The 17,489-nt window shown below is 44.7% G+C and overlaps 1 protein-coding gene across 3 annotated transcripts in view; it reads left to right on the top strand.

The window, feature by feature from the left end:
- itpr1a (inositol 1,4,5-trisphosphate receptor, type 1a) overlaps positions 1-17,489 on the top strand; it is an 88,653-nt gene that overhangs the window by 27,245 nt on the left and 43,919 nt on the right. For all 3 annotated transcript variants that reach the window (XR_008387096.1, XM_053636367.1, XM_053636368.1), the window contains exons 11-33: positions 911-955; positions 1,137-1,291; positions 2,695-2,794; positions 3,864-4,024; positions 5,195-5,336; positions 5,598-5,756; positions 6,148-6,320; positions 6,496-6,615; positions 7,111-7,305; positions 7,462-7,713; positions 7,806-7,947; positions 8,032-8,179; positions 10,688-10,878; positions 11,091-11,217; positions 11,479-11,533; positions 11,894-12,059; positions 12,205-12,375; positions 14,370-14,447; positions 14,677-14,814; positions 14,942-15,067; positions 15,207-15,407; positions 15,584-15,699; positions 16,269-16,404. Coding sequence is in view for 2 of the 3 variants with exons in the window: in XM_053636367.1 (XP_053492342.1) it covers positions 911-955; positions 1,137-1,291; positions 2,695-2,794; positions 3,864-4,024; positions 5,195-5,336; positions 5,598-5,756; positions 6,148-6,320; positions 6,496-6,615; positions 7,111-7,305; positions 7,462-7,713; positions 7,806-7,947; positions 8,032-8,179; positions 10,688-10,878; positions 11,091-11,217; positions 11,479-11,533; positions 11,894-12,059; positions 12,205-12,375; positions 14,370-14,447; positions 14,677-14,814; positions 14,942-15,067; positions 15,207-15,407; positions 15,584-15,699; positions 16,269-16,404 (3,297 nt within the window). In the remaining variant the exon portion in view is untranslated. The remainder of the gene's footprint in view (positions 1-910; positions 956-1,136; positions 1,292-2,694; positions 2,795-3,863; positions 4,025-5,194; positions 5,337-5,597; positions 5,757-6,147; positions 6,321-6,495; positions 6,616-7,110; positions 7,306-7,461; positions 7,714-7,805; positions 7,948-8,031; positions 8,180-10,687; positions 10,879-11,090; positions 11,218-11,478; positions 11,534-11,893; positions 12,060-12,204; positions 12,376-14,369; positions 14,448-14,676; positions 14,815-14,941; positions 15,068-15,206; positions 15,408-15,583; positions 15,700-16,268; positions 16,405-17,489) is intronic.

Here is a 17,489-nt window from a genome sequence, read left to right as displayed (position 1 = left end):
AGTGGAAATGAAGTGTTTTTTGTCACACAAACAACAGACATGCAGTCTCGCTGAGGATAATACGGCTGGTGGCGTGGTTCACAGGTGCCATATATATATCATGCGACGCGCTTAATTGCCACTTCACCTGATCATGGCAGGCCTATAAGTAGAGGCATGATTTTACACAAGCTTCAGATACCAGTCACGCGCGCAAGGGTACTCCCATACTGTTATGCTAAATGCAACGTTGAAGTTCCCTTTAAAAGGGAACCCCCTTTTCCCTCAGAACAGCCTCAGGTATTCATGGTGTGGATTCCACAAGGTTTTGGAAACGTTCATTTGAGACGTGTGGTGTGACAGACTTTCCTGGCACCTTGAAGCAGTCTGGACGTTCTCCTCTGACGTCTCTCATCCACAGCACCACTCTCCACACAGAACTGACGCTCACTGGATGTTTTTTGTTTTTCGCACCACACTGGGTAAACTCTACAGACTGTTGTGTGTGGAAATCCCAGGAGATCCATGCTACGGTCAAAGCCACTGAGATGTTTTTCCCACTCTGATGTTTGATGTGAACTGAAACTCTTGTGCTGTATCTGTGTGATTTTATACACTGTGCTGCTGACACGTGATCAACTGGATAATTACACCAATAAGCAGGTGTACAGGTGTTCCTAATAAAGCGACCTGTGAGTGTATATTACCTGTGGTTATTTATACTGCTGGTTTTATAGAAGGTAAAATACAGCGTAGTCTACCTACAGGAGACTAATTACTATCTTACCTTTTTACTCACGGAGTCTCAGTAAAGTCTCCGTAAAATCTCACACTGTAAATGATTTCAGTTAAAATGACTCTGATATTATTTCCATAAAAACCTTCACAATCTCTAAATAAACATTCTGTTTCTGCTCCTGTTCTTCACCAGATAAACCCTGACTATGAGGAGGAATGTCTTGAGTCCCGCTCCTCCGTAAGAGTGTGTGTGTGTGTGTGTGTGTGTCTGTATAACTACATTAATTTGCTGAACTCCTAGAGCTTTTCATATGTTACACCTTAATGTTCTTAATTTCCTGTAAAATATCCATCATTCATTCAGCAGGTTAATAACAATATTTACAGTTATACTGAGATGAATCTGTGATATGTTGCAGCTGGACTCTGAACAGGAAGTGATGCGAGTCCGTGTACGGAACGTGCAGGATAAGGTGATGTACACGCTGGTGTCTGTTCCTGATGGCAATGACATTTCCTCCATCTTTGAGTTGGACCCTACCACTCTGAGAGGGGGGGACTCACTGGTGCCCAGGTACATGCAGACCGTACCATTTACTGAGATCTACTTCTGTACCGTAACAAACTACAGACATTTCACTGTGTTTACTTCAGTATACAGTTTTCTTCTTCACCATCTTTCCAAAAGTAAATATCTCTTTTTAAATTTCCCTCAGACACCCGTTACTCACTGCTGTATTCATTCTATTCACTTCCATTTTATTTATACATCCATCCATCCATCCAGCAACCCATCCACACATCCACACATCCACACATCCGTCCATCCATCCATCTACCCACACATCCATCCATCCATCCATCCACCCATCCAGCCATGTTTACAGCACTTATTATCTCACTTCAAAAATAAATATTCAAAAGTTACATTAAAACAACGCTTGGTGTTATGATTAAATACAATTTTATTTACTTTATTTCTATTATAAATCAGTCTGTACAGATTTCACAGAAATTTTTGGCCAGAAATGCTCAATTTTCGCTGCGGTTTTAAAAAAAAATTTGCAGTGCAAGTTTTTTGTGTTTTTTTATTGTTGAGGAAAATGAATCAAATTAGCGAAATCAAAATCGCATGAAATAGTCGTGCACGCTGTTGTTTAGCTGTGCTCGTGTTCAGTGCACGTCAGTGGAAGAGGGTTTCGGCTGAATGATGATGTCACTCGATGCGTCTCGGCCCGAATCTGTGGAAAATCTGTGGTTATTTTGAAATAGTGCAGCTGTTCTGAATATTGTGGCGTTTTCTTGTTTTGTTTTGTTTTGTTTTGTTTTTGCGTAATGGGGGACTGAGCAAGTGATTTTACTGTTCTCAAAGTAAAAGGTTGAGTACACATTTTACAGCTTTTAATCACCTCAGAAATTGTGGAGTTAGGGAGTGAGCTCGCTGTTTACCTCTGAGGACTGCAGAGTGAGGGTGTGTGTTATAAGCATAATAGCAGGTCAGTTTTATTTTATTTATATAACACTTTTAACAAACCAAACAGCTTTACAGAAATCAAATATAGATTTAGACCCCTAATGAGCAGCGGAGGTGATGGTGGTGAGAACAAACTCCCTGAGACGATATGAGGAAGAAACCGTCCTCATCTGGGTGACAGCGGATAGTGTGATTATAAATAAATACACCCCTTCTATAGCTGTGTACTATAGACTCATGAACATCGTTATAGTTTTAACTTTAAGTCTAGTATCAAAGTGAAGTTATTTAACTGTTCGATAATTAATACATGAGCGTAAACACTTTAGTATACAACTTTATTAACAGATTAAACACATACAGTTTTATTAAGTGAATATTTTACTAAATAAAATAATAAATTTATTTACTAATGGCTCCCTAATTACTGAACTAGGTTAGCTAATGTTAGCATGATTATGTGTGTGTGTGTGTGTGTGTGTGTGTGTGTGTGTGTGTGTTAGGAACTCATATGTGAGGCTCAGACACCTCTGTACGAACACATGGGTCCACAGCACCAACCACCCCATAGACAAGGAGGAGGAGAAACCTGTCATGCTCAGGGTGAGTTACTGTATGTATATGTGTGTGCGTGTGTGTGTGTGTGTGTGTGTGTGTGTGCGAAGTACAAATGAGGAAATACAAGCAAAGCGATATCTCAAGCTGAGAACAATACAAGTAGTGCTACTGTACATAATATTTAATGGAAAATGGAGTGGAGACACGAACACCAGCTGAAACTTTACTGACCTAAACAGAACCAGGTTTTCCTTCCATGTTTTCAGCAGTAAATAAATGTGAAGTGATTGCAGATAGGATTAGGGTTAGTGGGTTAGGGATTAGGGTTAAGGTTAGGGTTAGTGGGATAGGGATTAAGGTTAAGGTTAGGGTTAGTGGGATAGGGATTAGGGTTAAGGTTAGTTGGTTAGGGATTAGGGTTAAGGTTAGGGTTAGGGGGTTAGAGATTAGGGTTAGGGTTTTAGGGGGTTAGGGATTAGAGTTAAGCTTGGGGTTAGGGGGTTAGGGATTAGGGTTAAGGTTAGGGTTAGTGGGATAGGGATTAGGGTTAAGGTTATTGGGTTAGGGATTAGGGTTAAGGTTAGGATTAGGGGGTTAGAGATTAGGGTTAGGGGTTAGAGATTATTGTTAGGGTTAGGGGGTTAGGGATTAGAGTTAAGGTTAGGATTAAGGGGTTAGGGATTAGGGTTAAGGTTAGGGTTAGAGGGTTAGACATTAGGGTTAGGGTTAGGGTTTAGGTTAGTGGGGAACTGAAGAAATGTCGGACCGCATGCCACAGGATTGAGGAATCATTCAATCCAAGCTTTTGGCCTTATATAAAAAATCTAAATTTAAATGTGACTGAAATCGCAGCTCTGTGTCTCACACACACTCATGCACACACACACACACACACACACACACAAACACACACACACACACTTTGTCACCTACAAGTGTGAAGGCAGTGTTAATTCGACTGCAGAGTTGGAGTTAAATATGACAAGTTTACATCATCACACATTAATGAGTGAAATAACTGAACTGTGAGCTGGTTAATAAGGAGACAGACGGGTGTACGAGCAGAAGGACTGAGCTGGTTAATAACGAGACCTGTGTGTTGTTGCTTGATTAGATCGGGACGTCTCCGCTGAAAGAGGATAAGGAAGCGTTCGCTATAGTGCCGGTGTCTCCAGCCGAGGTCCGAGATCTGGATTTCGCCAATGATGCCAGTAAAGTTTTGGCCTCCATCGCTGGCAAACTGGAGAAGGGCACCATCACTCAGAATGAGAGGAGGTACATAATCCACCTGTCTGTCTGTCCTTCCGCTTTTACACCCGTCTGTCCTTCCGCTCTTACACCCGTCTGTCCTTCCGCTCCTACACCTGTCTGTCCTTCCGCTCGTACACCCGTCGGTCCTTCTGGTCCTAAACCCGTCTGTCCTTCCGCTCCTACACCTGTCTGTCCTTCCGCTCGCACACCCGTCGGTCCTTCCAGTCCTAAACCCGTCTGTCCTTCTGCTCCTACACCGTCTGTCCTTCCGCTCCTACACCCGTCTGTCCTTCCGGTCCTACACCCGTCTGTCCTTCCGCTCCTACACCCGTCTGTCCTTAAGCTCCTACACCGTCTGTCCTTCCGTTCCTACACCCGTCTGTCCTTCCGCTCTTACACCCGTCTGTCCTTTCGCTCGTACACACGTCTGTCCTTTCGCTCCTACACCGTCTGTCCTTCCGCTCCTACACCTGTCTGTCCTTCCGCTCGTACACCCGTCGGTCCTTCCGGTCCTACACCCGTCTGTCCTTCCGCTCCTACACCGTCTGTCCTTCTGCTCCTACACCTGTCTGTCCTTCCGGTCCTACACCCGTCTGTCCTTCCGCTCCTACAGCGTCTGTCCTTCCGCTCCTACACCTGTCTGTCCTTCCGGTCCTACACCCGTCTGTCCTTCCACTCCTACACCGTCTGTCCTTCCGCTCCTACACCTGTCTGTCCTTCCGGTCCTAAACCCATCTGTCCTTCCGGTCCTAAACCCTTCTGTCCTTCCGCTCATACACCCGTCTCTCCTTCCGGTCCTACACCCGTCTGTCCTTAAGCTCCTACACCGTCTGTCCTTCTGCTCCTACACCCGTCTGTCCTTCTGCTCCTACACCCATCTCTCCTTCCGCTCCTACACCCGTCTGTCCTTCCGGTCCGACACCCGTTTAATGTAATGGTGTTTCCTGATAAATTCCAACTTTTAACTCTGTGTTTAAAATAGTTCTGTAGGTTTGTTAAGTAAGAACAACACAGAAAAACACAGAAAAATCCCTGACAGTAATATTACTAAGAGGAGGTGATGAGGTGAGGAGGTGTCTGTTAAGTGTTCAGGTTGAGATGGTGTTCCTCAGGTGAAAATGTCTTCAAGTATGGTTGTGTTTTCGCTTTAATGGCCCACTGGTCGTATTCACTGCTCTGTGAACACACCCTCAGGGCGGTGACGAAGCTGCTGGAGGACCTGGTTTATTTCGTGGTGGACATTCCCAACAGCGCTCAGGACGTCCTGGAGATCACCGTGAACAAACCCAACAGAGAGAGACAGAAACTCATGAGGGAGCAGAACATCCTCAAACAGGTAAAGTCCACTGAGTCGAGGGTTAAACAGTGATTATTGTCTCCCAAATGTCAATATTTGATATTTTACATTTACACTTTTACACTGTCACAATACTTAAAAATCAATCACCATGTAGTCACAGTAATCCTTAACATACATCTTGTTTCATCTGTATTTCATGTTTCTGGTAGACAGGTATAAGAAATAAATAAAGGAAATAAAACCTTCCCATCATGCCTTTCTTCTCATTTCTGATGTCTTTGTCCTGGGTTTGATCAGATCTTCAAGCTCCTGCAGGCCCCGTTCACTGACAGCGGTGATGGTCCCATGCTGCGATTAGAGGAGCTGGCAGACCAGCGCCACGCCCCCTTCCGCCATATCTGCCGCCTCTGCTACAGAGTTCTGCGTCATTCACAGCAGGACTACCGCAAAAACCAGGTACCACCAGCATGCCATAACACTCGTCTAGTCTCAGTCTCAGAGGCTCCGCCCACAGCTAACACTCATCTACTCTCAGTCCCAGAGGCTTCACCCACAGCTAACACTCGTCTACTCTCAGTCCCAGAGGCTTCACCCACAGCTAACACTCGTCTACTCTCAGTCCCAGAGGCTTCACCCACAGCTAACACTCGTCTACTCTCAGTTTCAGAGGCTCCGCCCACAGCTAACACTCATCTACTCTCAGTTTCAGAGGCTCCGCCCACAGCTAACACTCATCTTCTCTCAGTCTCAGAGGCTCCACCCACAGCAATGACTCCATTTAGTCTCAGTAACTGCTTGTTAAAAGTGGTATATGGTAAATAAGCTGTGTGTGTGTGTGTGTGTGCAGGAGTATATAGCAAAGCAGTTCCGCTTCATGCAGAAGCAGATTGGTTATGACGTGTTGGCCGAAGACACCATCACAGCCCTGCTGCACAACAACCGCAAACTGCTGGAGAAACACATCACTGCTGCTGAGATCGACACCTTCGTCAGTCTTGTTCGCAAAAACAGAGAGCCCAGGTGTGTGTGTGTGTGTGTGTGTGTGGGTGTGTGCATGTGACCTGTATGAGGGTGGAGCTGATGAAGTGATCCAGTTCATCCAGTTTTTGTTCAGTACGTTTAGATTTTATGTTTTAAGTCTAACTGATTGAGCAGGAACGTGTGTTGCGTGACCCAATTCATTGTGTGTGTTCAGGTTCCTGGATTATTTATCGGATCTGTGTGTCTCCATGAACAAATCCATTCCTGTGACACAGGAGCTGATCTGTAACGCAGTGCTGGATCCAGCCAACTCCGACATCCTCATTGAGACCAAGTACTGCTTACAGCGCTACCCTCAGACTCATTACAGATCCTCACATACACCTTTAACTATGAACAGCACACATTATTATAAATCACTGTCTTTCTTAAGCATCTGCCATCCAATAACCATTTTACTGTGGCATGTTCATTCTCAAAAATGTCATTCTAAAGCACTATGCAGACGGGATTAGTTTTTTATGACAAGATTATGGAGTATTTTCCCTTCTTTAAACTGAGCACTAACAATAACTTCAGATCAAGTTGATATAAAAGATATGTATTTATCCCGTCTGCACTGACATGTCAGTAAAGATGGGTAAAGAGTTAAATCTTTTGGGAAAAAGAGGTCTTTTCTTTCTCTTCTTTTCTTTTTCTGCAGTATAAAGACACTCCAAGACGGCTGATTTATTAATACAGTGATTAGTGTAGCGTTAAATAGACATGTGTTGAATTATACATTCTATATCAGGTTGTGTGTGTGTGTGTGTGTGTGTGTGTGTGTCAGGTTAGTGCTGTCGCGGTTCGAGGTGGCAGGGGCGGTGCTGGGGGAGAGTGCAGAGGAGGAAGAGGAGGATGAGGAGGAGGTTTGGTTGTTCTGGAAGGACAGCAGTGGAGAGGTAAAGAGTAAAAGCATCAGAGAACTCGCTCAGGATGCCAAAGAGGGACACGCTGAGGACCAGGAGGTGATCAGCTATTACAGGTACACACACATTATTAGGGGACCAAGTACTATGGAAGAACTGGCCAATGGGGTTACTATCTGCCAAGGGTGCTTGGACCCCACAGATTACTGCTTGCAGCCATATTTGGTATTGTAATGTGTATGTGTGTGTATGTGTGTGTGTGTGTGTATCAGGTACCAGTTGAACTTGTTTGCTCGGATGTGTCTGGATCGTCAGTATTTGGCTATCAATAAGATCTCGGCTCAGCTGGATGTGGATCTGATATTACGCTGCATGTCGGATGAAGATTTGCCTTTTGACCTCCGAGCCTCTTTCTGCCGTATGATGTTGCACATGCATGTGGACCGTGACCCCCAGGAACAGGTCACGCCCGTCAAATATGCCCGCCTGTGGTCCGAGATCCCATCCCAGATCTCCATCGACGAGTGAGTCAAACGGCCGAATCGCTTTCACCCAAACAGCTCCGTGACATCATGCCCTGCAGCCAGTCAGCGCTGTGCTTGTTTTCTGCTTTCAGTTATGATAATGACGGGATGACACGTGACGAGGTGAAGGAGAAGTTTTCCCATACCATGGAGTTTGTGGAGAATTACCTGCGTGACGTCGTGTGCCAGAGTTTCCCTTTTTCAGACAAAGAGAAAAATAAACTCACATTTGAGGTGTGTTTCTTTATTTTTACATCAAACACCCATTTACGTGATACAGAGCATCATGAGCACTGATCTTCCTGCTGCTCCTCTCAGGTGGTGAACCTGGCCAGGAATCTCATCTACTTTGGCTTCTATAACTTCAGTGACCTGCTCCGGCTGACCAAGATCCTGCTGGCCATCCTGGACTGTGTCCACGTCAGCGCATCCTTCTCTGTCAAACTGGACCGAGAGCCAGGAAAAGGTCAGACCTGTAAAACATCTAAACATGTTGAGGTGAAAAAAACCTGAATTACATAACGCTGAAGGAAAATCTCTTCCTGTGCACAGCTGGGATTTAACTCCGTCACTTCAGACCCTTTAATAAAACAACACAGGATCTGTGAACTTTAAACATCTCACAGCGCTGTTCAGTTATGATGCACGATTATTAAATTATTCTTTATGCAACATGGGAACTCTGACTTTGTCCTTGACTTGTTCCTGCGTGAAAATAATCCATGAAAGGGTGGTGTGATACGACCTGCCATGATCTGGAGTTACTGTTACCACCTGAAGCTGATTAACAGCATGTCCCCATGTGTTACTCTTAAACTTTAAAGCAATTAAAATGTTTGTGTAACAAACCAGTGACGGGTCGGTGGGGATGTTACTGGTCGGGGTGGATGTTACGGGTCAGGGACGGATGTTATTGGTTGGGGCGAATGTTACGTGTCAAGGCAGATGTTACGGGTCGGGGTGGATGTTACGGGTCAAGGCAGATGTTAGGGTCGGGGCGGAGACAGGACTGGATCAGAAACAAAACGCACGCGTGTGTTCGTTCGTCACTGTTCAGGAGGAGATAACCGTCGTGATAACCGGTCACGAGACCACAAAAAGCTTTATTTTGTGAGCACAGGTGAGTTTAATGAAGTGACTCAAGACTAAAACAGAGTCAGGACCTCGAGGTAACGTGTGCTCACTGTACTTCTTCATGCTGTTAATTTACTCCCCCCTCCTAAATGTCCAACATTTTTAAAATGACAAATATGATGGATTATTTCATAATGTTATATTTATATATGTAATATTCCACCCAAACAGCATTGTGAGTGTATTTATATCGAATAAAGATGTAATGTTATGGGAAATATTGTAGTTACAACAGAAGGTCAGTCAGTGGCACTGTACTTCAAGAAAATATATTTTTCAGCCAATCAGTATATAATGCATAATTTTTTTAAAAAAAACCTCTGATGGTGAAATTTTGTGCATCAAAGTGGATTCTTTCAACATTAATCACACTGAATAATTTTCCCCAACAGTAAAGTAATTTCGAGTGTTAATGTGAGGTAACATTAGCGTCACTGTTCCCCCTAACCAGTCCGGCTTCAAAGTAGCACGTTCCACAGAGACCTTTTGGCCTTCACTGAGAAGCTCCATGCTGCTAGATCATCCAAACTGTCCTCAGTCCTCATCCTCTTCGACCTTTCAGCAGCATTTGACACAATTAACCACAAGACCCTTGTCCCCCCTCATGAGTCTCGGAATTCATGGTGCAGCATGGCAGAGGTTGGCAGCATGGCCTGGAAGCTCAGTCATATCAAGTGACGTGGAGGAGATCCACATCTGCTCCCCGCAGACTCTCCACTGGTGTCCCACAAGGCTCAGTACTTGGTCCTTTTCTGTTCTCACTCTATACTCAATCTAATGGTGAGGTCATATCCTCACATGGGTTCTCATACCACTGCTATGCAGATGATGCTCAACTCATCCTCTCCTTCCCTCACTCAGATCCTCTTGTTTCTGCTCAGATCTCAGCATGTCTGCTAGACATCTCATCATGGATGGCAGCTCATCAGCAGAAACTGAACTGCTGTTCATCCCAGGTGATTCATCACCATATCAGGATCTTGTGATCTCCATGGACAACTCTCTGATCCCACGTTCAGTTACTGCACGCAACCTTTGAGTAACCATGGACAATCAACTGTCCTTCTTTTCTCACACTGCTAATCTGACACACTCATGTCGATTTCTCCTTTACAACGCCAGAAGGATTCGTCCATTTCTATACTCACAGGTGCTTGTTCAGTCTGTTGTCATTTTGAGACTGGACTACTGCACCTCTCTTCTGGCAGTTCTGTCTCTGAGCTCCATTAGACCTCTGCAATTGATCCAGAATGCAGCTGCGCAACTTGTTTTCAACCTTCCTAAGTTCTCCCACACCACCACACGGCTACACTCCCTCCACTGGCTTCCTGTAGCTGCCTGCGTCAGATTTAAACCACTGATACTTGCCTACAAAGTCAAAAATGGACCAGCACCCACTTACCTCAAAGCACATATCACACCCAGCACTGCACCACACTCCTTCCAATCCTCTAGCACCGCTCGAATGGTCACACCATCTCTCAGCATACAAGGAAGACCTGCATCAAGACTCTTCTCTGTTCTGCACCTCGGTGGTGGAATGAACTTCCCCTAGATGTCCGAACAGCTGAGTCACTGGCGGTCTTCAAACCACGTCTAAAGATCTGCCTCTTCCTAAAGTACTGAAACTAGTACTTTAATTTTTTTAAATTATGTTGTCTGTGTACTTTTCTTACTATATTACCTCCAAAAAGGAGTTTTTAGACTGATGGTATTCTTAGTCCATGACCTAGTGACCCAGTTTCAGGGTGTATTTATTGACAGACTTCAAAACACTTCTGAAAGTTGCTCTGGACAAGGATCTGCCACATTCCATAAATGTAAATGTGTGTGTGTGCAGGCAGTAACGTGATGCGGTCGATCCACGGTGTGGGTGAACTGATGACTCAGGTTGTCCTGAGAGGAAGCGGCTTCCTGCCCGCCACAAGCCGTAATTCTCCAGACCGAGACTCTGTGAAAGCTCAAGCAGAACCTCAGAAACAGGACATACTGGTGATGGACACCAAGCTGAAGATCATAGAGATACTGCAGGTATTTTACACAACTCTTATTCAGGCCAAGATTATATTATTGTTATTATTATTATTATTACTATTATTATATATAAAACTTTAAATAAATAGAGATTGTGAATAAAGCTCTGAGTGCTGGAGGTGTGTAGAGCTGTGATCATATCACAACACATCACTAACAAGCTCTCTGTCTCACCCTCTGTGTGTGTGTGTGTGTGTGTGTGTGTGTAGTTTATTCTGAATGTGAGGTTGGATTATCGTATTTCGTGCCTCCTGAGTATCTTTAAGAGAGAGTTTGATGAGAGCAACTCACAGACAGAACCGTCAATCAGCCCGGAATCACAGGCCAGTGTTCAGGGTGAGTGAATGTGTGTGTGTGTGTGTGTGTGTGTGTGTGCGTGTTTATGTATCCTGGTGGAGACCAGAGCAATAAGAATATCTTGACCTTGTGGGGAAGCTTGGCTGGTCCACATGAGGAAACTGCAGCTTTGATTAAAAACTTTAAAGAGCTGAAAGGTTTGCTGTTTGTTACTGAGCTTAAGGTTAGATTCTGGGTTTGATTTAAGTGTGTGTGTGTGTGTGTGTGTGTGTGTGATAATGAGCTATTGACTGTGTTTAGGGGCACTGGACTTTGAGCACATTGAGGAGCAGGCAGAGGGGATATTTGGAGGAAGGTGAGATTATTTAGGGTGTTATTATTCACTGTACTGTATATACAAGTGATTACATTGCATCATCATATTATATCATCACATCACATCATCACATTACATCATTACTTCATCACATTACAACACATCATCACATCAATTCATCATCACATCACATCATTACATCATCACATTACATCATTACTCTATCTGTCTATCTTCAAGGCATTACATCATCACAAAAATAAAAAAAAATTAGGGCAAAAATATCATAATAAAAAAACTCATACGTGCCTTAATTTAGCATATTACACCAGTAAGTCTCTCTCTAATGTTCATGTACCTGGTGTGTGTGTGTGTGTGTGTGTGTGTGTGTGTGTGTAGTGAGGAGAACACCCCACTGGATCTAGATGATCATGGTGGCCGGACATTTCTTAGGGTGCTCCTCCACCTGACCATGCACGACTATCCTCCCTTAGTGTCCAGAGCTCTGCATCTCCTCTTCAGACATTTCAGCCAGAGACAGGAGGTCCTGCAGGCCTTCAAACAGGTAACACACCCACATACACACACACACTTTCTATATGTTTCTCATGTCATGTTTTTAGTGAACTGTGTTCTAATTCGACCTTTAACTGTGTGTGTGTGTGTGTGTGTGTGTGTGTGTGTGTGTGTGTGTGTGTGTGTGTGTGTAGGTGCAGCTCCTGGTCACCAGTCAGGATGTGGAGAACTATAAACAGATTAAAGCTGATCTGGACCAGCTGCGGTCTATAGTGGAGAAATCAGAGCTGTGGGTGTATAAGAGACAGGGGTCAGAATCAGGACTGCACACAGGAGAGGTCATCACCACGGAAACACATCACAAGGTCAACAAACCACTTACATACAACCAGGTTTATACTTTCACATGATCACCTTTACGCGTAGTTATTCACGCAGTGGTTTACACAGGATTAACACATCCCAGTATTCCACAACCTGCACTCACTGTCTGTCTGTCTGTCTGTCTGTCTGTCTGTCTGTCTGTCCGAGAGTCTCTTGACTGTGATATCTGAAGAACGAGTGGTTGAATGTGTGTAGGATGCATGTGGAAGTATCTTGGAACCAGCAGATGAACTGATGTATGTCATGTATTTAAGATTATTTCTAGCGTATTAATTAGTAACCAGAAAGATTAGATTGTTGGTGTTGAAGGCATCTCCGTCTACGCCATTAACATCAGGATCGACATGTTCTGGTGTAAATCTGCACCCCAACATCTTTACACCACACTCTGGCTTAATGTAGATGTGGAACAGGTTGTTGTTGTTGTTGTTGCTGTTGTTGTTTTTGTTGTTATTATTGTTGTTGTTGTTGTTTGTTTGCTTAAAGAATTCACTGGGTTTGTGTTTGAGCACTGGGAGATCTATTACCCCATTAGACAGAGTGTCTCTTCATAGCTCTCTCTCTCACACACACACACACACACACACACACATACACACACATACACACACAGGCCAGCTGTTATGCCAAAAATGCTGTAATTTCGGTGTGACTCCTCGTATTTTATGAGGAAGGACGCTTTCTTTTTTGTCTTTTCGTTATGAGTTGAAGCAGGTACACACCTGACTGATCCAGCTTCCTGTTGTCACAGTTCTGACAGGAAGTAGTGAGGGAAAGTGCAGAACAGACAAATTATGCCAAATTCAATGTGATTTACACCCAGTTACTGCAAAAAACAGCATCATTATCATTTAGCTTTTTGTCTAATCTTTTTTCCTTGTGACCCAGTAACAAATGTTTTGCGGCCCAGAACCAGAACTGTGACCCTTGGCTTGGGGAGCTGAAGTGTCGTGTACGACTGACTTTATGACATTTACATCAGCTGACTCATAAAATATATGTGGGAGGGGCTTCTAATCCAACAGAATACAATTGGCTAGACATACTCTCTCTCTCTTTCTCGCTCTCTCTCTCTGTCTCTCTCTCTCTCCCTCTCTGTATCTCTCTCTGTCTCTCTGTCTCTCTCCCTCTCTGTATCTCTCTCTGTCTCTCTGTCTCTCTCGCTCTCTCTCTCTGTCTGTCTTTCTCTGTCTCCCTCTCTGTCTCTTTCTCTCTCTCTCTGTCTCCGTCTCTCTCTCTCTGTCTCTCTCTCTCTCTGTCTCCGTCTCTCTCTCTCTCACTCTCTCTCTGTCTCTCTGTCTCTCTCTGTCTCTCTCTGTCCCTCTCTGTCCCCCCCCCAGGGCAGACAGGGTTAGGGTTAAGCAGCAGTTAGAGAAAGATGTGGATGGCTTTACCATGTCTCGGGATAATGTGAATGTGTTACCCTTTGCTCGGCCATAATCCAAACCCCCATCAGATCAACATGGCCGCTCACACTGAACAGTGTAAGGTCCAACTTCTCTACTTTTAAGTGAGTTTATAGCAGCATTGGCTTCAGATCAGTTAATGTACAGACACAGCACTCGGTTCAATCTGTAACACGGACCGTAATAATCACTGTTCCGAGAAGCTCATCATCAACATTACAGTTATCACTAACGTTAGCTAGTTAGCTTGTTGCTAAGCTACTCGCTATGGTCCGCGGCTGCTGTGCTGTATTCTCAGTCCAGAGTGCTGCAGGAATGTGTGAAGGTCACTACAGTAGAACAGAACCAGTAAAGAAGCTTTTTATGAACTTTACATGCTGACACGTGTGTGTGACGTGTGACAGAGCAAACACCTCAAACGTCCCGAGGTGGAACTCGCAAATTAACACTTACACCACAAATGATCTAAATCTATCAGAGTTTCTGGAAAGCTGTAATGATGTCTGTTGTTAAAATATTTAACATATTTAAATAAAACTGGACTGAATATTTGTTTTTCTGCGTAACAGAGTGACTCCATTTCTGATGGATTACACAAACCCAAAGTGGAGAGCACCAGCAGCTCCAACTACCGACTCATGAAGGAGGTCAGAGTGGATTTATTTATTATTTATTGTTTGTTTGTATGTTTGTTTGTGCACTCATTCTAATGCTAAGAATGCCTACTCAGCTTGTATAAGCCTTATAAACCTTGGGTCTGGGATCTTTACTTTACTTTAGCTTTGTTCTGTTTGTATTATGTGTTATTTGCTTTGTGCTCTGTTTCATATTTACAGCCGTGTGTGTGTGTGTGTGTGTGTGTGTGTGTGTGTGCAGATCCTCCTGAGACTCAGTAGGTTGTGTGTGATGGAGTGTCTCTCTGGAAGGAAGAACAAGAAGCAACAGCAGCGTCTCCTTAGGAACATGGGGGCTCACTCAGTGGTCCTGGAGCTTCTACAGATCCCTTATGAAAAGGTGTGTGTGTGTGTGAGGTTTTGTCACTCATTCTCTGCATTTTATTCTCTGGGTTAATCGCCTGTGTGTGTGTGTGTGTGTGTGTGTGTGTGTGTGTGTGTGTGTGTGTGTGTGTGTGTGTGTGTAGGGTGAGGATGTGTGGATGCAGGAGATCATGACCCTCGCTCATCAGTTCCTCCAGAACTTCTGTGCAGGAAACCAGCAGAACCAGGCTCTACTGCACAAACACATTAACCTGTTCCTCAACCCTGGAGTAAGAGCCGAGATAGATATCAGACTAGATTAACTGCATGAATGTGCAGGGGTGTAGGTGTTCCTATTAAAGTGGCCGATGAGTGTATCTGTTATATTCTTTACCACGCTGTGTGTGGGCATGTGTGTGTGTGTGTCAGATCCTAGAGGCTGTGACCATGCAGCACATCTTCATGAATAACTTCCAGCTGTGCAGTGAGATTAATGATCGTGTGGTTCAGCACTTTGTGCACTGCATCGAGACGCACGGACGCAGCGTCCACTACCTCAAATTCCTCCAGACCATCGTCAAAGCCGAGAACAAGTTCATCAAGAAGTGTCAGGACATCGTAATGGCTGAGGTCAGTGTGTGTGTGTGTGTGTGTGTGTGGCATGCTATACATTTTGCTGCATTTTTCCCCGATAATAATTTTTGCATTTTTATTTGCACTGAGGTTCTTTTACGCATGCTGTCTAACACATCGTCTGTGAGTACTGTAATAACTGTGTGTGTGTGTGTGTGTGTGTGTGTGTGAAGCTGGTGAATGCAGGTGAGGATGTCCTGGTGTTCTATAATGATCGTGCTTCGTTCCAGACGTTAGTGCAGATGATGCGTCTCGAGAGGGAGCGTCTAGACGAGAACAGCGCTCTCAGGTGTGTGTGTGCGTGCGTGTGTGTGTGTGTGAGAGAGAGAGAGAGAGAGAGAGAGAGAGAGAGCAGTGTGATGAGGGAACATTTCCCTCCCAGACAGCACGACACAATAACAGGATTATCACAGTTATGAATGTATCCGGTCTGAGTCTGGAGTGTATCCTGGGAACGCCGAGTGGGATTGATCATGATTAGGGTTTTAAGAGTGTTAGACCTGTTTTATTCCTCTTCTACCACAGCACTGTCTCTCGTTACACTTTATCATTTATTACATAAACACTACATCCCTCACCGACCCTCTCTTTATTCCCTCTCTTTATTCCCTCTCTTTATTCTCTAACGTATTAGAGCAAGTGCATTAATATAAACCTGCGCTACTGTCAGAGCCGCTGTTATAGAGAACTAAACACCACCTTCTGACCAATCAGAATCCAGAACTCACTCCAGCAGCATTGTAGTGTAAATGTTATGTTAGTTGAGGATACCAGAAATGATCGTGATTATAATATGATTAACTGTGTAGCACAACTCGTGTGTGTGTGTGTGTGTGTGTGTGTGTGTGTGTGTAACAGGTATCATATCCACCTGGTGGAGCTGTTGGCCGTGTGTACAGAGGGTAAAAACGTCTACACAGAGATAAAGTGTAATTCTCTTCTCCCACTGGATGACATTGTGCGTGTGGTCACACATGAGGACTGCATCCCTGAGGTGTGTGTATGGGTGTATGTGTGTGTATGTGTGTGTGTGTGTGTGTGTGTATGTGTGTGTGTGTGTGTTTGTATGTGTATGTGTGTGTGTGTATGTGTGTGTGTGTATGTGTGTGTTTGTGTGTGTGTGTGTATGTGTGTGTTTGCATGTGTGTGTATGCATGTGTGTGTAGACACAAAAATGGAACTCGACGATTGGCGAGCGGCAAAGCGGTAGGTGTGGACGCACTGGCAGCCGTAGTCACGGACCTCCATGCAGGCGGCTCGAGACATTGGTCATTCTTCGCTGGACCTGAAGCAGCAGCGGAGTTCGGTAGCATCCTGAGCGTCTGAGCAGCCCTCTTTAGGATCGCACTGCTCACCTTCATGCCTGAGGAAGGGGCTAGAAAAGGTGCCCTAAACATTGTCTGCTTCACCACCTTTCAGTTCACCGCGGTTGTTGGGAATGTAGTCCTGCGGTCGAAAAACAATACAAAAGCATACATACAAAAAAGCAGTTCCGATCATGATCGGGGCTTGGAATATCCGTTCTCTTTTAGATGACACAAGAAGCAGCAGACCCGCCAGGAGAACTGCGTTGGTGGCTAAAGAACTCGAACAGTACAAAGTGGACATCGCAGCGCTCAGTAAAACTCGACTTCCGGAAGAAGGACTAATCAAGGAAGTTGGTGCCGGCTACACTTTCTTCTGGAGTGGATGTCCCAAGGAGGTGCGACGGGAAGCGGGAAGCGGCTTTGCCATCCGGAACGAAATTGCCAAGAAACTCAGCAACCTTCCTAAGGGCGTCACTGACCATTTGATGACTCTTCGGGTTCCTCTTTCAGGAAAGTCTTATGCGACACTGATCGGTGCTTACGCGCCAACGATGTCAAACCCAAAAGACGCAAAGGACAAGTTCTACAAAGACCTTAATCCTCTATCCTCTTGAATGTGCCAAAGACAGACAAACTGATCATTCTTGGAGATTTCAAAGTGCGTGTTGGATCGGACAGCCAGATGTGGAATGGAGTCATAGGGAAGCATGGCATTGGCAACTGCAACAGCAATGGCCTCCTTCTTCTTAGAACCTGCAGAGAACACCGGCTC

This window comes from Ictalurus furcatus, chromosome 11, assembly GCF_023375685.1.
Source record: "Ictalurus furcatus strain D&B chromosome 11, Billie_1.0, whole genome shotgun sequence".
In the NCBI taxonomy this organism is placed as follows: domain Eukaryota; kingdom Metazoa; phylum Chordata; class Actinopteri; order Siluriformes; family Ictaluridae; genus Ictalurus; species Ictalurus furcatus.
This window is presented reverse-complemented; position numbering and strand designations above follow the sequence as displayed.